This window comes from Plectropomus leopardus, chromosome 14, assembly GCF_026936395.1.
Source record: "Plectropomus leopardus strain MGB_pleo_1.0 chromosome 14, ASM2693639v1, whole genome shotgun sequence".
Taxonomy (NCBI): Eukaryota; Metazoa; Chordata; class Actinopteri; order Perciformes; family Serranidae; genus Plectropomus; species Plectropomus leopardus.
Genome location: NC_142189.1, coordinates 4,170,754 through 4,194,364, shown reverse-complemented (window position 1 = coordinate 4,194,364; position 23,611 = coordinate 4,170,754). Strand labels below are relative to the sequence as shown.

The window sequence follows — 23,611 nt, the reverse complement described above, 5'->3', positions numbered from 1 at the left end:
ACTTGTAAAAGAGATCTTAATCTCAGTTTACCTTCCTGATTATATAAAGTATATGTAGTGTATATTATCTTAAAATTGTGCCATTTCAAAGACTTACAAAGGATATGCATTCTTAAATGAATGAAAATTAAAGTGCTCATGCAAAATGTAATCTAATCATTTTGTGGTCAGAGAGAAATCTCTTTATCTGTAGTGGAACACCTAAAAAAGTGAAATATATTTTAATGCTTTCACTCAGAGGTTATGTAAACACAAACAATACGGTTATGGACATTGAAGGTGTCATCGTTGTCCATGTCGGATCACGTATCTGTCGTAACTTGTGTCACGTTATATTTGGGCTCTTGTTAGTGGCTGGAGCTGCATCTGAACCAGCAGATCCCCACGTCCCTGCTGCTGCTGTCCCGAGCCATGTACCTCCCCGACACCCTGTCCCCCGCAGACCAGCTGAAGACGACACTGCAGACGCTGCCTGAGATTGTGGTACGTTAGGAGGCCACGTTTGATTTCATTGCCATCTTTTTTGACAGCCTTCTTATAAATGCAGATATTTTAGCGCTGTTCTCTTGACTCAATCATACTCTTTTCTCTGCAGACTAAGGAGGCCCAGTTGATGGTGGCAGAGATGGAGCTCTCCAAAGTGGACAATAAAGCCAAGCTGGAGACCACATTACAGGAGGAGGCGGCCATACGCCAGGACAACAAGGACAGGGAGATGGAGAGGTTGGCGGACGCTGCAGAGAAGGCTGCCAGGGTAATGATACTTTGTTTTTTCTGGCAAGAAAATATTTGAGTTTCTTTGTGGAGGTCTAAACATGAACGTAAACAAGATTTTATACATTTTTAAAACCTATTTTCACCAACAGACCTTTAAAATACTGAAATTCCAACTGTTGATCAGAAAATTTCTGATAAAAAAACAACAAAATCAAAGCCTTTAGTGCCACGGTTGGATACTTTTGCCACTGGCACATTTTTTCCATTTCAATTCAAGTACTTTAACGGTGTTTTGGTAAGAAAAGTTTATGTGAAAACTTTACTTAAATGCACAAGGAGCCATGTCTATTTTACCTTACACATTATAATATGGACTTCTTTGACTTTCTTTATTTTATTTAACCGTTTGCCTCGTCACTGTTTCTCTACAGGAGGAAGTGGAGCTTAAAGAAGAGCCGGTTGTAGCTAAAGCTAAAGACATGGCTGAGACACTGAGGGACACAGCTCCTGTCATAGAGGGAATCAAGGTAATGTCTTTTAACATGCTCTCTGTGACATCAGTAGATTTTTGTTTAGCATTTTGTTTGCAATTTGGACATAGACGTTTTTGGTTTCTCCTAAAACACCAAAGAATTGTTTTCTACATTCATTTTTATTTACTATTAACAGCAAGTTCTGTCCTCTAAAGCTGTTCTCAGTGTCAGACATATGCACTAAATTTAATACTTTTTGTATTTTAATAAATGTATGTACCATGTTACATGTAGTATGATGTTATGTCTTTGAATATGATTTGTTTTTGTGTTTTTTTTTGTGGTTTTAAATTTTTTTTCCCTTAGATTTCCCAAATTAGTTTCGGACACTTGTATACTGTGCATTTTAACAGAAATATAAATGTATGTCTCAGAGGATATTTATTGTAACTTCAGTGAAACCACTAACTGTTCCCATTCCTGCCAGTGTGGTAAAAAAAGATCCTCTAAGTCATTCATATTGGAAACTGTCTCAAAGAAGTGACTCATCCCAAAATAAAGAAATTAATTTCAAAATCATGACTAATTTATCACAAAATCATGATTTAGCTGTCACTAAAGTTTTCTCAAAAATAATCACTTAGGCCCAGTCCTATTTCTTTTTTTATCCTTGCCATTTGTGTTTGAAGCCCTCTTTTTCCTCTCTCACTGCAGTCATCTTTATTTGTCTGAAATAATCAGCTCTTGAGATAACAGTGAGATCCAAAATAAAACTTCCTGCTCATCTCTTTGTATTTTATCTGTTCTCAGAGCTGAGAAACCGCTGAGGAGCCTGTGAACAAGGCAAAACAGCTCCTGCTGATTTATTCTTGTGCTACTTATTTCTCCATGAGGGGGGTTAGGAGAAACAGACAAAGAAAAGACTGAGCAGCAAAATGTTTTTTGGGCAGTTACAACACAAGCACAAGCCACCATTCAAATACACCTTCAAGCAACACACACACAGAGCCTCTCTGATAGCACACTGGCTCTGTCCTTAGGTTTCTCTGGTCCTTTTATTAACTGCATGCTCCTGATGAGCAGATCAGTCACAGGTGTGCTCAACAGGTGTGCCCTGCACTGTGAGAAAGTGGGGGGCACCTGGAGATGAACACAAGAAAAAAACAGAACAATGACACAAACAACCGTACGGCAAAACCATAACAAATTAAAATGTCATGAAAGGATTGAGAGAGAATGAGTTAGATTCTGAAAATAATGAGAAAATTTAACAAAATAATGTCTAGATATCCAACCAAAAAAAAAAAGAAAAACAATACTAAGTCATTCATTCAAGGAACTTTCTTTGTCATTATAATGACGTACAGGATCTGTTTTGTTTTTAAATCACACTGGCAGAAATGAGCTTCTGTAATATATGTTTGACCTGCAGAAAACATTAATATTTGATTTTTTTTTGTTTTCTTGTTTACATATTATTACCTAGACTGTAATTTATTTGTCACTCATTTGTCGCCATCTTTTCATGTTACCACCTCTGCGTCTTCTGTACCAAACAGTATGAACAGTGGCAGAAATTCCTGCGCTTCCAGGTTAGCTTTAATGATGCCTCCTCTCAAGTGACCCTCACATCTATTCCAGTTTATCCCTGCACGCACTGTATCTGGTCTCTCTCCGAGCGGGCCCACCCAGACAAGGGTTAAACAGCACTTGCACATAATTCTGGCATTTTTTAAAAACGATTTCAGACTGCCATTTGATCTGAGTAAGAGTGGGAACATAATCCTAATTACAGGAAATAACCTTTGAATGGTTTTATGGGCGTGATGAGATGGATGTTGACATCATCCTGCAGAAGAAAATGAAGTGAGGGCAAACCGCAAACACTCATATTCAGCTTTGTGCGCTCTTTAGTGAGATGAAAAGCAGACAAGGTGAATTAAAGCAAAGAGGGAAGACAAATCACAGACAAGTTACATGAAATGAAGTCATTTTTGACTCAAATCAGTCAATTTTGGAGCTTTCAAGTCTTAAATATAAGCATCTATTTTTCAGAATCAAACAATGGTAGTCACAGTCAAACTTAACCAGTATTTCCCACCTATTATAGAAACCCCCACTATCTGGTGCTCTGAAAAAAAAGTCAGATATGATATGCAAGTTCTGTTTGGCCCGCGTCTTCTCCTTCCTTTTTCCCTGTCAATCCTTCCAGAAAGTATCACTGACCAAGTTAAACCTTTCCCTTCTCTCACTAACAGCCTTTGTAGCTCCACAGAGTTCTCCCCGTCATGTGGGAATGTGTTTTTGGGGTTATGGGGAGTATCCCAGTGTCCTCCAGAGCTTCCCTCTTTTACCCAATTTGTGTGTTTGGGTTGGTCTCTTATGTGGGTTTATATTAAATGCACATGTGGTACTTGTTACTTTGTATCCATTATGGGGGGAGAAAATGAACTGACATGAGCTGACATGTTAATCATTCAGTATCTAAAAAGTGGTCTTTAACCCTTTGAAAACTGGATCCATATCAGTTTTCATGCACTGCCTCCTATGATGCCTTTTTGAGCATTTGAACCTCTGAAATGGGAGCAAATTGATTAGTTTTCTTTAAAAAAAAAACATGGGAAAAGGGCAATCAGAAATTTGGCATGAAATTTCCCACAAATTGCACAAACTTGTGACGACTTGGTGACAAGAAAATAACCTGAAAATTATCCTTTAAAACAAAGAATGAATTATCAAATAACAATGGAAAATTTTCAAGATAATTATTCACAATTATTCTAATTCTACATTTAAAATTAAGTTACAGGATTATTTAGTTATTACAGATATTATGCTTTTTTTCAGGTAATTTTTGTTTTTGCTAATTTATTTATATCTATTCTTAGATCATATTAAGCCAAAAGGAAATCGCTGATAAAACTGCATAAAAAATAATAATTCTGTAAAATAATTTTAAATATATGATTCTGACAATTATAACTATAGTTTTGTGTACATTTTTCCATAGCTGTTTTACAAAATAAAATTTACAAATTTTTTGCAATTTGCGGGACATTTCTTGCCTAGCTGCTCATTGTCTGTTTTGGCATGTTATCGAAAGAAAGGTTCAAAGGTTCAAATTCTTGGCATCTGAGGAAAAGTGATGTAGATGCAGATTTTAAAGGGCTAAATCTGTTTATATCAGCCTGCTTCAACGGACACACCATATTTTTTTTATAAAGGACATTGTAACAAAGGTGATTATTCTAGTAGTGGATAGTATTTCTGATATTTTGGAGCAAATCTGTTCAATCGTGTGTTTGTGTTCCAGGGTGAGGAGATCACCAAAGAAGAGATCGACCTGTTGAGTGATGCATGCTCAAAGCTGAAGGAACAGAAGAGGCTGTTGACTCTGGAGAAAGAAGAGCTCGAAGAACTGAAGGATGATGTTCAGGAATACAACGAGGTGCCTCTCTTATACTTGGAGTCATTGCAGAGAGCTAAAATGTATCGCTGTTCAAATAAAAGTTTTTTTTTAAGTAGGGATTTCCCACTCAACTTTTTTGCCCCTAGTTCCAGTCATTTATTTATTGAGAATCTGCCAATACCGAGTCCCAATCCAATACTAGTATTTTTACAGCTGCATCTTATGTGCCAATTACACTATGTTAATAAATGACTCTGGGGAACTTTTGTTGCATTTGCAGTGGCGTGGTGAATGTGGTCATTGTCTCCTCAGAGCAGGGCGGTGAAACACCATGCGCCATAGCTGCCAGCAAATGCAAGAGACTGTCACACTGAGTTGAAAAGAAACAAGTTCTTTTAACTTTGGCAAAAACATAAAGAAACAGTCTCATACTGGGTTTAGCTGTTGTTTATGGTGTATGCTGTTTTGCAGCAGGAGGGAATGAGCCCCAGCTCTTACAACACACATTAAGCTCACTACAATGGAGAGAAGACAGCAGAGAGTTGACGGCGGCTGCGCTTTGTGTTGTTTTGTGAGAAAAAATGCCTGTATGACCACAGACGTAATAAAGGATCTGATCAGACTTTATATGTCTATATAGCCAGTCTAGTCTATATACTCGACCCCAGTTTAAAGACTATTATTTCCAAAAATAGACAATGCTTGAAAAGTGCTTTTGACCTGGCTTTTGTAAAACTTTAAATGATTGTGTGGTATGTGAGTTAGTTTTTTGCGTCTTTCAATTGTGTGTTAATATTTCATGTTTTCCAGGATCTGGAAGAGATAAAGAAGGAACTTTCTAAAACCGGCCAAGAAAAGGCGCTAGAGGAGTCAAAGGCAAGCCAGCGTCTGTCCAAGAGAGTTAACCGCATGATTGGTCGCATCGACAAGATCATCGTGGAGCTGGAGAAAGACAAGGTCATCCTGGACGGACAGATGGACAGCGGCTCCACCCCACCTGTTGGGTAAGAGCTGATTATTATATTTTAACCACTACGCTGCTGTTTGTGGTGTTTCTGAATAGTAAAGAGTTCTGGTTTGCTTCTGCACATTAATTATGTAACAAAAGTTTTGACTCGCTTTTGTTCAAACCATAGTTTTCCCTTAGTATCAGAAGCTTTAGTAAACGCTTTTTCCTTTACATTTTAGCCTTTAGAAAATATGTTTGTTTGCTTTTTTTCCTGAGCATCTGAGTGTTACGTTTGAAGCTGGAGTTGTTTATCTCATAGTTCAGGATGAAAACTGGAAACAGGAAGAAAACAGCTAACCTAGCTCTGTTTAAAGTTATTAATCCTCTTATTTTACTCTCAGAAAGAAAAGAATTGAGCATATTCCATAAAATATTAATGGCTTTGCATAAGTGTTTTTGTTTTATTTAGAACATAAGCACCATAGTTAGTTGCGCTGGAGCAGCTGCTGCTTTATAATTTCTGCAGATGTTGAGTTGCATCATTTTGTCTGACATGTAACATTAGTTATTTCAATTTAAAATGTTATTATATCTTGCTTTTAAAGCAGTGATCACTTCACTGTGCACTGGACTTTTATACTGTCACTATCATCATCTTCTTCATCATCATCACCTTCATCATCATTACTTTCATTGTGAAATGGTGGTGGAGATAAAACAGGGGACAACAGGTTTCCCAGAAAGAAAAACCCAACATAAACTGTTATCATGCCAGATATTAGTTTACAACTGTACGACCAGATCCTAATTTATTCAAAATTTTACAGATTATTCTTTACTAAACATAGCGATGCCTCGAGGTAAGCTGAAATGTGGTAAACCGCCATTTGCTTGCTTGCTCCATGCTAACATTGCATCATGTTTTTTTCAACTGTCAGCTGCTGAAATTGTGCTGTACAAGGATCAACCAGCTTCCATTTCTGCTCCCGACACCAAAGTGCTCCCCACTGGTTGCTGTGCATCCATTTTAATAAACACTTAATGTTCCTTAATGAATGAAATCAGATAAAGATTTAAGTCAAACTGCTTGATTTTGAAAGATCTAAGAAAGTCCAAAATGTTTTGTTTAATTTGTGTGGCCTTTACTGAGTATTAATAAAAACAGATGCCTGATTTAACCACCACAGAACAAAACTGTGATGGAAAATAAAAATTGTGTGAAATGGCTATTTTGCTGCTATTTCTCAGTTGCTTAAAGTTGCCCAGAGCAGCTTTAAACTCGGTATTTATCAGCTGTTAAAACTAATCATTTAAAACATCCATTAATTTTAGGTAGCATTTTCAGCATGACTTAACTTTGAGGGAAAATTTAATGGCCCTGAATAGAAATGAAGCTTGAGAATCAGTTTGATTGGTGTGATCTGGGAACCTTGAAATGCAGCATGTTGACCACTGTCTTCTCCACCGCGTTTTCCCTTCATTTCGTTACATACCATTTCCTGTATGCAGTCTGTTCTACACCTTCAGGGAGAACCTCATCAGCATCGACGAGCTGATCGGCGTCATGCGGCAGATCCAGAACATTCCAGAGCACAAGCTGCAGAGCATCGCCGAGGCCCTCGACGACAACAAGGACGGAAAGATCGACATCGACGACGTCATCAAGGTACATTGAAGACAGAAAATGAGGAATACTCCCCTGATTAATGTTGTATTTTAGTTTTGTATTTCCTACAATCACCAGATGAAATGCTCTTTCGGAGTTTTATTTTGATGAGAAAAAGGGTTTTGGATTCTGCTGCAGATGCGCGTTTCTTGGGCTGTAATTTTGCTGACAAAAGCATCGATATCTAGATATTTAATGTGATTGTTCTAATTCTTTTAAGTTTTAAGTCTCCCTTTTAGCGGAGGATCACAATAGAAATAAGCCTTTCGGCGTCATTGTGTAATTAAATCTTCAACACTTTGTAGGTGTATATATCTTTCTGCAGGCTAAGCATTTGTAAATAAATCAACATTTATTGGCCAATACACAAACATATGCAACCATAGACAATGGAATAAAATTAAGTAGAAAATTTTAATTTAATGTTTGGATCACACCAGATGAAAACAATCCTATTTGTAGTTGTGCAGAAATCAGTCCCTCCAGGATTTCGCGGGCTGTTTTGGGGATTGTTGCAGCTTAGAAATGCATGATTTCACAGTGGATCCTCTGAAAAATTGCGATGCGTGTTGCAGTGTTTGCAGGCATTTTTTTTTGTGCAATGAACTTGCAGGGGCAAGTGAAAACTGCAAAAATAGCTTTGCTATCATGGATCCAGACCCTGTTATTTAGAGCATTTAGTATCTACAACATCATTACTGCCATTCTACACAGTGCTGAAGTTGATGATTGTTGGACAAAAACGCAAAGTTTTGCTGAATTAATGGTGACTGGCTGAATTTGCTTGAATTGTTGTGATTCATGTTGCTGTGATGTGAAATATCGGGTTTAAACAGATGAATAGATGGCTTTGAAGAATTCAGTACAGCCCTTTTGCTTATTTAGCCTTGAATTTTAAACAATGTGTAGAAATACTTGAGATTTTAAAACAGTTTTTAAAAGACTTTAATGACGTCCTTTTGTCCTACATAAACACAGGTGGTGGAACTGATTGACAAAGAGGACATCGACATCTCCACCTCTCAGGTGGCCGACATCATGGTGATGCTACAGAAGGAGGAGAAGCTGATCGAGAAGGAAAAGGCCAAAGAGAAGGCTGAGAAGGAACAAGCCGCCACACGCAACAGCTAACTCTTTTTCCATAAAGACAAATAGCACTTGTAAAGAAAAAAACTGAGAAGATTGCGACTGGTTCTCGGTCACAGAAAACTCTGGACACCAGATCGTTCTGGACAACTCGAGGTAATAACTGCCTTCTCAAAATGCTATTTCACCATAAATTAAATATCATAAAAAATGTTTAAATGAGAAAAAGAAGGCAAAATTGCCTCTAAAATGCACAAAATCAAAAAGAAACTTAAATTATGTTAAACGCTCCTGGACTGATCATGTATTATATTTGGATATTTGATTTTGTGTAATTTTACTAAATTATTTATTGATCGAGGGAACACAATAACAAGGTTGTTCTCGCAACTCAAGAGATGGCAAAGTGATCGAAAATTATGTTTGGGAAATATGCATGAGGAGATTTATTGTTTAAAGTTTGAGGTGAACCGTCTTGCCTTTCATTTCATTCATGTCATCATCTCAGAGAAATGAGAGATCATTTCTGGACTTTGCACAGTGAACATCATCGTCATTACCATCATTTCACTCAGATTTTGTTCATCAATCATGATCTCATGTTTTAAAGTAACCTCTTATTTTGTCTAAATTGTACATTGACAGAATAGCCTAGGAGGATACAATGGTGGCTGCAACCAAATATATCATAACATACAACATAGAAATTCATTCAAAAACAACATTTTTTGTGTAAAGAACTGAATTAAAAATGTGCTAAATATGAATTAACATTATAAAAATAGCTTTATGTTCATCATTCCCACTAAAGCAGAAGTAAATGGAGGAGTCACGCTGTAAAAGACTGAAGTTAGCATAAATATTAAAAATTACTGCGCCGTAATTTCTATTCATTTTGTACTTATTTCATAGTAATCTTTGTCTCATTTTAGCACAGCTCTTCATATCTATTCCTGTTGTGTTCAATAGATCTCTGTAAAACGCCAAAGTTGCACTGTGGCACATTTATTAACAGATTATTCCGAAAAGCAACAAAGCAGTTAGGACTGACTGATTTCTGAGCAGTGAGGTGTGAGACCGAATCACAGTGTTTGTTTACAATAACTTCTGGGTAGAAAATCCCTGCGTCACGTAGATACACGGCACTGAGCAAACTCTGCCTCAACTGGTTAGTTTTTAGCCACCTAAAAAATAGCGATGTTAATCACAGGTTAAATCATGATATAATCGATTCTTTCGCCAACAATATTTGATGTTATCACAAAGTCTGCCACGAGTTCTTTCAAATCAGAGGACTTTTGACATAAAACTATAAAATATAAGTAAATGTCCCCATTATCCTTTTTTTTGGCTGCTTGCACAGTTTTAGTGTTTAGGAAGGGGGTGACGCAGATATACTGTGGGAATTTTGAAACAGGGGCGTATCTTAAAGATTTCGCGATGTTTTTTGCATCAATAATAATGGCTCTTCATTAAATCGATATATCGATTTAGATCAATGTAGTGTTAAGCCTCTACATAATATAAGTTTAAGTGCACATTATATTTAGAATATTTTCACTGCCTTACCTTGCTGTAAGTCAACTGAAGCTCGAAGCTGCCAGAGTCCATTGACAAAATACGTAATTTTACCTCGCAGAACACTGGAGTTGCTGGTCTACTGCTGCCACAATCTGTTAGTGTGTAAGGTCAAGTGGAAAAAATATTCTAAATGTAGAGCACACTGAAACAGATCCAATTTTTTTAAGTGGGCCTTTTTAGGTGGCTAAAAAACATTTTGTCATGACGCTAGCAAAAAAGCATTTTTCATTTCACATATCTATGCAAGTGAAATCAATTGCAAGTTTTCTACCCAGAAGGGATTGTTGTTGTTAGCGTGGTGTCGTGGTGATTTTATAAGTGCACGTAATCAGCCCACCAATCAGATATCAATAAGTTGTTGCTTTGACAAGTCATAGAGTTTAATTTTTAATTTTTAATTTTTTAGTTTCCAGTATGTTGCTGCTGTGAGAAGTGGTAAAGTTAGATTTTTTTACTAGTTTCTGTTTCAGAAAGTATTTGTCAGTTGTTTGGAGGTTCTCTGCTCCGAGGGTGAAAGTGGCTGTTTCGGATTGTTTAGTAGTTCATTTTGTGCACATTCACGCACACAGTAGTGTGAAAAACGTGGTGGTGTTGACCTCAGTAGTTTAAATGCAAAGTGGCCTTCCCTTGATACTGATATTATGGGTCATATACTGTTGTATATATTATTTTTTGATAGAGCTCTGAGGATTTACTTGATGTATTTTGGTTTGGAGCTGAAGAAGTCTGGATGAATTTGAGATCAAGTCGATTGAGGCACATACTGAGTCCTCAGTTTGTTTTATTTGCACTGAAGCAATCAATGAGTATGGGTTGTAAACATGAGCAAAGGGATGATTTCAGATAATATTCGAGTCAACTACTGACCTTTACATTCATCTCGCTGCCCATTGGCATTTGTTCAGCTGTTTGCTGTTCACACTGCAAGGAGATTGGCCATGACAGCATATTCTAATTTAGATTAGATTAGATTGGATATATAATTGTTTTAATATATAAAATGTCCAAAAAAGAAAACAAAATGTCCACGACAAGAGTCATTTGTGACGTCTTAAAATTGTCCTGTCTGAATAAAACCAGGACCTTTGGGTTTAATTTACAAGATAAAACTGAGAAAATTAGCAAATTCTCACAGCATTTATGTTAAATCAATGACTTATGACTAATTAACAGTGTTTCTGGAAGAATTTGAGTTCTGCTGCTCCATTTGTGCCCAGAGTACGCGCTGTGCTCCGACAGTGTGGTGACATAAATAACCAACCACTATATATATTTCAATAGTGATCCCAATGAACGGTCCAGCTCCAAAAATACACGTTTTGATCATGGCAGGCCGCCATAAATAAATGTGTGGGTAACCCTGATTAAGTAATACTATTATCAAAATTAGACTTTCTGTCTATCTACGCACCAATTGATCAACAAATTTCATCTGATATTGCAAGAAACTGCAATCGTTTTGACTTACTTTTTAAAGATTTTTTTTTTAAATTTGTAATATTAAAATAGTCTAATAGATTAACTGCTAATGAATTCATTTCTATGAAAAAAAGCATTTTAGAGTTTAACTGACCGTAGTAAACGATTCATTCTCCAGCATGTTTAAGACAGTTAATGTAAAGTCTGTCAAATAACTTACAGGGAAAAACTCGGGCTGTGATCAGATTCACGTTTGTTTTGTATTTGCAAGGCCTTTCGGCAGCTTCTGAACTAAAATGACATTTTTAGGTAATCAAGAAAAACACAGATTTCCTTTTTTCGACTGCTCTCAACTGCCAGGATTCTCAGTCGTCTGCACATCGGTGCAGTTTGTGAGGTTGTTCAGCTCTGCAGAAAATAAATTGGGAGTTTTTTTGTCACGTTGCTTGCAGTGTGAACCCGCAGTAAAGGGTCGATCCACCTTTACTGTTGAGTTGAATGTTGGGTAAGTTGTGGTCATCCCTCAGTTATTCCTTTACCGTGACCAGAGAACAGCTCAGAAGTAAACGTTCGAAGACAAAGAAGTGGCACTTGAGATAACGCTGAGTGGACGGCGCTCCCATTTAATCCGTTCCCGGAATCCTCCGTCGTACGTGTGAATGATTAAGAGCGTACTCGTCTCCCATCAGCCACTGTCCCACATCAGACCCAGCGCTGCCTGGGACCAGTCAGACTGATGGGTGCAGGGTAAACACTCGCCCCATACATGGGCCAAAGCCAGCTCCACTGGAGGGTTGTGTTTAGGTTGGAGACGATCCGGCGGGACATGGCATGCTCTCTGAAGCATAAATCAGCAGTCGGCGTAAACACGTCGCAAGAACGTTGTGACAACTTCTCGATTACACTCGGCAGGATAGAGTGCTGTTTGTAGTCGGGATCAGGGGAACGCTACGTACATTAGCAGAACTGCCACTGTTTTGAGGCACAAAGGGGTAAAAGGTCAGAAGGGGAAAGATGTATGACAGTGACGTATACCAGGGCATGGAAGATCAATACTAAAGCTCCAGTTTAGCGTAGTGAATTTAAATGCCACTGTGGTGACACCGGGGGCTCCAGAAACAGTCAAATTGCCTGAATATATGTTGGCATACATTTCTGCCAACGGCAGATATGTTTAATTTGTATGTTTAATATGTAGGAGATATGTTCGAACTTAACGTGTCACTTTTCAGTTTTATGGTGCGATAGTGCTGTGGTTAACTATGGGATTTGGTTTGGGCACAAAAAAACTTGGTAAGGGTTGGGAAAACATAATTTGACTTAAAATACACAGTTTGGTCGCTACAAACATGTCTGGAAATGTCCTGAACTCTTGTCCAAATATACCAGCTTTTGTCACTACAAACACAGCTCAGCTTGTCCTGAACTGTCGTCACAGCCACCCACTTTTGTTGCTAAAAGTGGCTGGAAATGTCCAGAATTGTTGTTTAAAAACCACTGCTTTTGTTGCCACAAACATGGCTGGAAGTGTCCCAGACTCTTGTTATGAAATATCCGCTTTTGAAGCTTCAAACGTGGCTGTAAATGTCCCAAACTCTGTTAAAAACTCCCGCTTCTGTGACTACAAACATGACTGGAAATAGCCACTTTTGCAGCTGCAAAGATGGCTGGACATGTTCAGCTTTTGTCGCTACAAACACGACTGAAATTACCCAAACTCTAGTATGGAAAAACCCTGCTTCTGTGGCTACAAACATGGCTTGAAATGTCTCAAACTCTTGCCAAAAAAATACCGACTTGTGTTGCTACAAACACGGCTGACATGTCCCAAATGTTCATTAAAGAAATACCAGCTTAGGTTGCTATTAACACAGCTGGAAATGTCCTGAACTTTTGTTAAATAATACCCGAATTTGTTGATACAGACTTGGCTCGAAATGTCCCTTATTATCGATAAAGAGCACATATATTTACAAAGAGACTGAACATATGAGAAGCTAGAACCAGAGTATTTGTAATTTTTACTTTTTATATTACTTAAACAATTTACCAACTACCAGAATTTTTGTTTTCTCTCACATTTTGTGCTTCTGCACTGATATACTCATTGGGAGACTAAGAAGGAAGCCTGATATTGATGTTAGCAGAATGCCACATGAATCCACAGACTTCAAACTAAAAGAGTATGTTTGCTCAAACCCCCCTTCCCAAAAAAACTCCTCTGCAGCCGTGCAGTTTGTGATGATGTCGTCTTTGGCTGAGGTGTGAGGAGTGCTGCAGAGTTCACCGCTGGCAGCAGTGTTGCACTGTGTTTGAATAAAGTCTACCTACAGGAGGAGGAAAGGAGGGACAGTGGGCAGCAGAAACATTTTGACAGCGAGCTTAAATAAGTCATTTTCCATTGTAAACAAAGCAGTAGCTTTTTAATTTTAAACAAAGCAGTAGCTTTTATATTTCAAGCGACTTAAATTTAATGTTTAGGAGAAGAGATGGCTGTTTTAAGTTGGCTGTTGTAATGCTTTGACTGTCCTCTGCTGAGTATTGTCTCTGTTTAAATGCACTATTAATTTTCGTTCATGTGTTAAGTGTTTGGACTCAGGGTGAGTGTGTGTTTGAGCGGCTTCAGCAGGGAGCAGAAGTAACGTGTTGAAATCGACGATATGAAACCGTCCTTAAAGATTCCTGTTGAGTTTGAGGAGGTCATAGACCTCGAGTAGTAGAAGAACAAATATTTAAAGCAATAAGACATTTATGCATCTTGTATCTTTTTTGTTTTGTCCCTTTTTGAGCCGGATCAAGAGTATTTGATTGTGATGTAGTTTAGAAAAGAAATGAGTCCTCATGCTGTCGGCAAGAAAAAACGCTGCTATAACTAAAAAATAATTTGTGGAATTTGCTCCTTTTCTTCATTTCAGGCTGATGTTCTGCTTATTTGGGAGGTGACGTGCTTATGGTTGAGTATTGTGCAGGGATTTTTAGATATACCCACTTCTTTCAGCTCTTCTTACATTTGTCCTTTTTACTATTAGAAGAATTCTACTTTTGTAGAAAATATAAAGATACAAGAGTTTTGTTTTGAGGGAGCAATGTTCAGTTGCAGAGAAAAAAGGCAACAGCAGCGTTTTTTAAAGGGGAGTCAGAGACTGTCTGCTTCCACAGATACAGACCTAAAGCAGCAGCGTAGATGTCTGTCAGGTCTGGAAACTAACAGAAATAGAAAACTACATTGAGCTGTATTTTAAATAACAGTGCAGCCACCATCTTTTTACAAAGGAAACTTGTTGTTCTGATGGTGTGTTCAAGCAGAAAGCGAAGGAAATTTTCTTTCTGTTATTTTCCTCCAGTCTTCAGTTGGGTTTCCATCAAAATTTAGTTCAAATTTTAACCAAATTTTCAGAAAATCTGCAAAAGAAAATGTCATGTGCACTTGCATTGCATTTTATTGATAAACCAAATTTTCCACCTCCCTGAAGTGTTTTTTTGGCAATATTTTGAAATGCAACATTTTTTGGGGGGCATTTCTACATAAGTTTTATATAAATATACACATATTGAGAAATGTGCATAAAAAGAGGTTGACGTTAAAGTCACCTCATCTTCCTTTTCTGTTCATCCCTCAAATTCTTGATTTGAGTTTTTTTTTTAATTTTTGTGTTTTTTTTCAATATTTCAAGATTTTCTTTACATTTTTGGTGTTTTCACTCAGTTTTTTTTGTATATGCAAACTGAAAATGTACACAAAAAGAGGTGGATGAAAGGCAACTTATCCCTTATTTCCTCTCACAGAAAAATTATTAAAACCGGGAGAATTATTTGCATAAGTGAAAACAACAACACACAATTGAACTTGTTTTGCGATATGTCAATTTTTTTCAGATTTTTGGAGTTTCCACTGTTTTTTTAAGATACAAATTGAAATGTGCTCAAAAAGAGGTTGATGGAAACACCTTATTTCCCTTATCTGGTCCTCCCGCACATTCTCTAAACCCAGGATTCCCCAAAATATTCTGCTAACTGTAAACAGAAAGATGCTGAAGATGGAACCGATGTGGCTCGCTCTCTGTTTGAACACAGTAAAGAATAATCTTCAGTTTGGAAATGTTTAAACTCCCGGTGTAGGGCGGTCACTCGTAGTTTACCTGATATTAAACTCCAAACAAAGTCTCAAAATGGACTCTAGAAAGAAAAAATAGGAATCCAGTGTTGATGTTTCAACAGAGACAAAAAAATAAATGTGAGGCGACATGTTGCAGTATCATCTCTTATCTGGCTGCATATATTTATGCAATTATATTTGAAATGAAAATAATATTAGTCACTGAATCATATTAAGTCATAGCCGACTGGAGTTTTTGTTTTGAGATAATTGTCATGTTATTTATTTATTTATTTAACCAAATTTTCCCTTTTTTTTTCATCCAAATGTGGAGAAATAACCGAGTACTGGATTTGATTTTAGTTTAACTTGAATGTATAAAAACAGTTTATTTTTTAAACACAAATCAAATGTTCATGCAAAAGAAACCTCATATACAAAATAAATCATAAGTGTTTAATAAATTATTGATTGTTTTTTTTTGTTTGATTTTTTTCTTTGCTCATGTTTCCCATCACTCATCCTACATCACTCATCACGTCCAAACAGCCATTTTATGCCGCGTGTGTCATCTCTGAAGCTCTCCACGCAGCCATTTTCTGTGATTTCTCATCCCAAACCCTCATTCCTGAGTCCTTACCAGCCTCGCCACACACGCTGCCACTCCCCACACAGCCTCCGTCCCCGGCCGCTGGAATGCGACCAGACTTATTTTTCCAGTGACAATTTTAAGGTCTGTGTGCAAGCGGTTATTTTAACAGACTAAAGCAGGGTACACAAATGCGTAAAAGACATAAAAGATCTGGTTTTTAACCCTTAATGGGCATTGATCTTCCTGTACAGCAGCAGAATGTGGGCAGGGAAGCAAGAAGAGCCCAAAATATACATTTAATGAGCATGAACACATTTTTAAAAAGAAACTTTCAAAATGAAATGCAAACAGTGGAAGAGGCTGGGGAGGTTCTGATTGGACAGCAGCAAAAAAATGCAAAAACAAACAAATAAAATAAAAAAACACATAAGGCACCGAGATGTTGCAACCTTAACCCTCAGACACGTTTCACGAGCATTTGACCCTCTGAAACCTGAAACCTGAAACCTGGCTTGATTTCTCTTTTTTTTGTTGGCCAGTCTGGACATTAACATCGCCCTAGTTTCCTCTGTAGAAAGTCAAAGGGATTTTTTTCCTTTGATTCTGGATTGTTGCAGAAAATAAGCCTCATAGTAAAAAACTGAGCAGAATGGCTTGACTTCTTTCAAAAATAAGGGAAACAAAGGCAATGAGCACTTCTCAATTTTCTGAAATTAACAAGAAATAATTGAAAAGTACAAGAAAATTACCTTATAATTAGTACTAAAAAAGGAAAAAGAAAAAGAAAGACAAGGAAATGACCTGGAAAGAGTGCTTAAAATATAATTAATTTTGTAAAATAATTTAAATGTAGATTTTCGCTAGTTTTTTTTTCTTTTCCCTAGACATTTTCTCTAGCTCTTTAAAAATAATTTTCCAAATCTTCTAACTTCTAGTTAGTAAATGCACAAGAAACTTACCTGAAAGAGTAAAAAACTAAATAAACAAACAAAAAGTAAAAAACAAAAAAAAAGTAATTAACTTGGAAAAAATGATTGAAAATTAAAATTCTGTAACATTTTAGATAAAGATTTCTTCTTTTTAATGTTTTCATTTTTCCATAGACCTTTTTCCCTAGCTTTAAAAAAAAATTACTAAATTTACTTGATTCTTGCAATGTTTTGAACATTTCTTAACAAGTTTCCAATTGCCTTTTTTCCCCACATTTTTTAAAGAAATTACACAATTTTTTTTAGGGTTCAAAGGTTTAGATACTTGTGAAAGGCGCCCAAAAGCAGCACAAGAAAAGTGACGTTTCTCCATGTTTCAAATGGTTAAATGGGCTGTTTTCTCAGTCTGTTACATTTTCTAGGAAATATAAAACCAGTACACATATTTTGTGGCAAAATTTGAACATTCGCCATTAAAAAAAACATGTAAACGTGAACCTGCAGGAGGCTGTGGACACCCTGTAACAGACAGCTGCTCCCTGCTTCGGTCCTTCATCACGTCTCTGCAGAGAATCAAAAATATTTGCACCTCAGTCGCTGCAGTCAAACGGGTGTCGGGGGGGTTTGTCTGGGCTGCCTGTCAGGTCGCTGAAGTGTGTCTGTAACCGGCTCACGGTGACGGCGTTTCAGGCCCGCAGCCTCTAAACGAAGAGGCGCATTGATCTCAGGAAGTGTGAGCTTCGGGGAGTTTTTGAGGTACGATGTTCTGATGAGGAGGTGTTGATTACAGAGACTGAAGAAAGAAAAAAGGCCTTGGAGGATTTGAGTGGCTTCAAAAACACAAAGAGAAGATGTTGACAGTTTTGTGTGTGCAGGTTGTAATTGGGATCTTGTCCTGAATCCCTCTTTCTTTTCTGAGAGTGAAGAGGCCAGCTGCCTCCAGGAGTGTCTGTCTGTGTGAGATAAAACGTGCTGCAGCTGCGTCTCGATCAGTGTTTGTGATTTTGTTTTTGAATGACTTCAAATTAATTTTTGCGCTGAAACTGATTGTTCTGGTGCTGCAGCAAATTATGGATTATTAGTACATTTATGGGAATTCAGGGTCAGAGGTTAAGAAGTGCTTGATGATGCAGAAAAACTACCTATTATGGAGAGTCACTGTAGGAGCCTAATTATACTTAAAAGTGGATCTTTGTATGTTTGCACAGTTAACGTTCTGTAAATAAGGAGTCTAGAGATTGTATTGCTTATAAGAGAAAAATGGGAAGTTGTTACAGTTATTTAGAAAAGTAATTATTATTTTTACATGCTGAATTCTGCAAATTTAAAGCGATGGATTTGGATAATGCGCGCAAGTCTAATGAGGGCTTTTGTCCCAGAGTTTCCCGATATAAGGTTTAAATGTAGGGAAAATATTGAATTATTTAATGCATTAATTCCCCCCCCTCAGGCGTAATAATAATCACATTTAAAGTTCCATTGTATTTAAAATGTTGTTTAAAATCCATACGTGTTTTTCTAAGAAATTATGTTTATATGTACTTGTTAAGCTTTCTTGAAAGCTGTTAATGTTTGAACACATATGTGATATATGATCACTCTTCACTCCATGTTGTTTTGTTTATGTTTCCATTTCAGCCACTTTCCTTTTTTTTTCATTTACATTCATACATACATAATTTATATATCATGAATATATAAATTATTCATTGATACTATATAGTGGAGATAACAAAGGTTTTGCACAAATGAAATGCACTTTTTTAAAGATCCAGATAATGATAGGCTTTTCGACTCTTAAATTGTCTTTTTAGAGTATTTTTAGGTGTAACTCTTAGAAATTTAACAAATATAGCCCCTGCATGAGATTTTTACGCGAGCACCACAAGTCGTGTGCCATCATTATATTAGAGAGAAGGCAGACAACTGTATGGCTGATATCTGCAACACATTTTAGACTTCAAAATATACTGTCCCTTTAAATAATTTATAATTCTATGACAGTTTATTAGAGCCACTGTAGATTTAAAAACAAAAAAAGGGGGACGGAGGACAATATTCTGAGAAATAAAGTCAGATTTTTGTAGATTAGTGTTGCATATTTGCGAGAAAAAGTATTCCTTTTTGAGAAAAAAATCACAAATTTCTGAGAAAAAAAGTCGGATATTCTCTGAGATTATTGTGGCAAATATCTGAGAGGAAAAAAAGTCAGAATATTTGTGGGTTTTTTTTTTCATCTTTTGGGGATTAAAGAGCAACATTGCTATACTTTGGATCAACCTCATCACACAGATGTATTTTTGATTTCAAAATGTACAGTCCCTTTAAATAATTCTCAATCCTATGATGGCATAATTAGGGCCACTTTAGATTTTTAAAATAAGTTGGAGAAAAAAAACTCAGATTTTCCAAGACTTTATAAACTCAGCGAATAGTCACTTTTTTTTTCTCACAAATTTTCAGCTTTATAAACTAGAGGATATTCAACTTTTTCCCCAGAAATTTATATGTTTTTTTGGTTACATATTTGCAATTTTATAATTTATTATTATTTTATCAGATTTTTTTTCACACAAATTTGCGACATTAATCTAAGAATTTCTGACTTTTTTTTCTCAGAATATTGCCCTCTGTTATTTTATTTTATTTTTTTATCTACAGTGGCCCTAATACACCATCACAAAATCCAGATGCTCTGTTACTATAATTAACTAGGAGCTGAAGATGGCGAGTCCCATGAAGTGGACACTTGAAACAGCAGATGAAGGTCCTAACTGCTGTATAAACTGTATGTAAGCCTTCTTTTAAAGAAAAGTTTTAGTGTAAATAAGTGAAGGAGCTCACTAGATGTCTCCTTGTGCAGCAGTAAGTACCAACGCTGACTGCTCAAGTAGAAATGATCATTTACTGGGTTGCATGCCAGTTTGCAAATCCATATGTTCTGTCAGTGTAACACCGGAGTCTGTAATGTTTAAGAAATGTCACATTTTGGGGAGTTTTCCTGCAGCAGCTGAGAGACAAACACCCACAGACTGTCACGCTGTGTGTTTCAGTGCAGAGACTCTCCTCACAGCTGCCGGCTGCTGTAAAGTTTTCTCAAATATGTAAACTGACTGGACCAGCCTGCTCCGCTCAGATGCTCTGACAGTCGGGCTCCTCGAGTTAAAACTCAAGACGAAGAGGAAGAAGTGACTTGTTTTGACACACAGCTGATGTCTCCTCAGCTCAGATGTCATCTCATCACAGGTGCTTCATGTACGGAGGCCCCGAGAGGCAACTGAGGAGAAAAAAAAAATCTTTAAATCTTTAAATATTTTCTAGATGAAGTTTTGCCACGATCACTTTTCCGACTTACTTTTTTATTTCATATGTGAAAACTGTTTGAAAATAATGTTTTGGCAGGTGATTGGTGGTTTTTTTTCATTTTTTTTTTAGGATCATTTGTCAAACTCACCTGGAAGAAAATTGCAGCCGAAAGTAGTAGCCTATTACAAGTACAAACAAAACAAATGATCCTGACCTCCCCAAAAACTAAAAAAATAAAATAAAATAAAATAAAATATCAGGAACTTAGAAAGATTAAACCTTTTTTCACCTGTTTGTAAAAACTATTTGGACAGACCTCACTTGCCTCTGAGGGCCTCTGTGTTCATGCTCCCGTACTGTAATGTTTTTCTTTTTTTGTCCGGGGGTCCAGTGTTTCCTTTCTGATTTTCTGTAACATCAATGCCTGGAGATCATTTTTGTGGCTTGATGTCCTGTGTCACTGTTGTTGTTCCCGGTTTTGGTTACTGTGCTTAAAACAGGCTGTTCTTCAGATATTTTATTTTTTGTAAACACAATAATTGTTAACATCTTGTTTGGATCCCAACAGGAGATTGTGGTTTTACTGAACTGTAATATTTATTTCTCATTTCCTCCACAGAAGCAATGTTTTTTGTGTGTTCTGAGGATGAGATGTCATTTTAGAGGTTATTATTTCAAAACAAAAACATTTGCTGTTATTGTTTGTTAAGCCTGAAGTTCCTTTTAGACAAGAGCCAGTTAAAGAAAACACAATTTTGATTTCTCTCCACTTAACTGTCTCAAAAACAAAGCTCCTGAACAAACAATTTAAGTTTTACAATCTATACTTTTTTTTTTTTTTACATTGGTGCAGCAAAACAAAAAGATAGGTAACTGTATTTGTATTGCACCTTTCATTCACAGAGGAACCCAAAGTTTTGTATGTGAGCTGAAGAAACACATTAAAACACCTTAAAACACAATCAGATGGAAAATTATAATTAGTTTAAAGTTAAATAAATCAAAGCATAAAATAAAAGACGAGGACATGTGACTCTAGATCCAAAACATCACAGTCAACCTTTAGGAAAGAAGCAAGAAGGGTCAACTTTATGGTGTTAAGAGAAGTTTCTCTCTTTTAATTAAAAAAGGTGGCAAGAAAATGAAAAAGAGAGAAAGAAAATAATCAAAAAGCAAGGGAAAATGTCCAGAAAATTCTAATTGACATTAAGATAATTTTATCTTTAAAATCATGTTCGAGAGTGTAAATATATCTACTATTTTATTATACTATTATTTATTTAATTCATTTCAAAATGTAGCACATTTTTTCCAGGCATTTTCCTTGTTTTTCCTAAAAAAAATGCTACTTTCCAGGTAATTTCCTTGTAACTTTTTGGGACATTTCTTGCTCAGTTGCTCACTGCCTCATTTCCACATTTATTTTTTATTTAATTTAATTTTTTTTTTTTTTTTTTAACAGAAATCATGCTAATTTACTCAGGTTTTAAAGGGTTATTTAAGAATCCCCCCTCCCTTAATGACATCTTAAGGGCTTTACAATGATGCAATAAAAGTACTGATTAATAATGTAATAGCTCATGAAGGTGTAAAGAATGTACATCTAATAATTCACTCCAGTAACATGATGTAATTACATTAATTTGGAGACTTTATTGCATTTAAAGTTGCTTCATTATCTTGTAATTGTTATGTTTTTGCAGGTCAAGAGTTCAGGTTTTCTGTGACTGTTCATGTTAAAGATTTCACTGCTGTTCTTCCATCAGTCTCGACATCTGAATGTCCTGTCTCATCACAGAAAGCTGGGAAAGGACATGCGAGTAAAAAAGTTTGGAAAACACACAGAACCTAAAAGAAAATGTGGTCGTTGTAGCTGTCACTGTTTTACACTGAGATAGTTATTAACTGTAAAAAAGAAGTCTTGAATCTTCAATGTAAGCTTAACAAAGAGGTAGAAGTTTATGATCCCTGTTGAGGGTGAAAGTGTTTACCGCTGATAGTGAAACCACACTGCTGTCTGCTGCAGAATAAACGCTCTGTGCTGTCTGTCCGCTCTGCTTCTCGTCTGATGCAAACTGAGGAGAGCTGAACGCATCTGGATCGTTCAGACGCTGCTGTGATCACGCTGATGTTCATATCGCTTAAAATAAAACTGCAATAAATCTCTGAACACAGATTTTGTCCGTCTGTGCTCCTGTCTGTTCTGGAAGCTGTCCGTCTATCTGTTAACCCCATCAGTTTTGAAAAAAAAATGAAAAAAAGACGATAATGACCTAAAACTTACTTTTAAAATGGTGTGGGAGGAGTATTAAAAAATAATAATGATAAAAAAAGCTATAAGAAAATTGCTGGAAACCATATTGATAATTATTCTAATTTTATACATTTAAAATAAATTAGCTTGTAAAAATGTATATATATTATATTTCTTTAATTTTCAGCACTTTGGGGGTTTTTTGTTGTTGCCGTTTTTTTTGACTCTTGTTTTTTGCTATTTTTTCGGGCCATGGCTGATGAAGTTACATATTTCTGTCTAAGAAAAAAACAAAATCATAAATCAAACCGGTTTTCTCAAGTTTCAAAGGATTAAAAGATACTGATGCTTTGTGCTGGTTTTCATTTTTTTGAGATCACGTTTGTTTTTTCTGTTTCTTATTCTTCTTGTTTTTGCTTTTATCCTCCAAGAAATTCTGAATATCAAATTATTCTTTTAATGAGCAATTTGTGTTTTTTGTGCCTCAATTCATGGTGGAAATGTTGTATTTCCTGCTGCAACTGTGCAAAGTTGTTTCATCTTCTCATCTTCTGTTTCATAGCAGATAGCAACCATTGCTTTTGAGGTTGCATACAACCACCATCTTCTTTGCATTCAAATAAAACTCATGAAATCGTGTTTACAATAGAGTAAATAAGTAAATCCAATTATCTTCAGAGTCTCGATGAATTACTGGACAGGTGTACCAGGCAAAGGGCCCGGGGCCCAAGTGTCTAAAATTTGCAAAATATCACTCAAATCAACATCTACAGACCAGAGAGACTTAAAATGACCAAAATAAATGCAAATGAATTCAAAGAAGACAAAATATCACTACAAAAAGGGGGCAAAATAACCACAGAAGTACACACAATGACCCTATAGAGAATCAAAGTCATCTCAAAGGGACTGACAAAACTGCAAAAAGATGCACAAATAGATGCACAACCACCTTAAGAGCTCTGTGATTTGCTCGTAATTAGGAGAGGTGATGGGGTATTGTGCATTATATTTCATTATCTCTTAATCCGCCTGTGCTTCAGGGTCAAAATATCAGCTGACAGCCTCCAAAAAGCACATCTTTCAGTTACGTGTTTGCAGTGCGTCCACTAGATGTCAGTGTGAGACAGTGTT

General features: G+C 36.4%; 1 protein-coding gene across 8 annotated transcripts in view; it reads left to right on the top strand.

The window, feature by feature from the left end:
* The window catches only part of letm1 (leucine zipper-EF-hand containing transmembrane protein 1), a 39,888-nt gene extending 17,489 nt beyond the window's left edge, over positions 1–22,399 (top strand). For 2 of the 8 annotated variants that reach the window (XM_088087071.1, XM_088087070.1), the window contains exons 8-16: positions 352–483; positions 596–754; positions 1,149–1,244; positions 2,750–2,782; positions 4,504–4,638; positions 5,410–5,603; positions 6,376–6,408; positions 7,058–7,214; positions 8,193–22,399. In XM_088087071.1, the coding sequence (XP_087943197.1) occupies positions 352–483; positions 596–754; positions 1,149–1,244; positions 2,750–2,782; positions 4,504–4,638; positions 5,410–5,603; positions 6,376–6,408; positions 7,058–7,214; positions 8,193–8,345 (1,092 nt within the window). In that variant the 3' untranslated portion in view covers positions 8,346–22,399. The remainder of the gene's footprint in view (positions 1–351; positions 484–595; positions 755–1,148; positions 1,245–2,749; positions 2,783–4,503; positions 4,639–5,409; positions 5,604–6,375; positions 6,409–7,057; positions 7,215–8,192) is intronic. The other 6 variants (XR_015778592.1, XM_088087072.1, XM_088087073.1 and 3 more) reach the window with 6 other exon arrangements.
* The last annotated feature ends 1,212 nt before the right edge of the window (positions 22,400–23,611 follow it).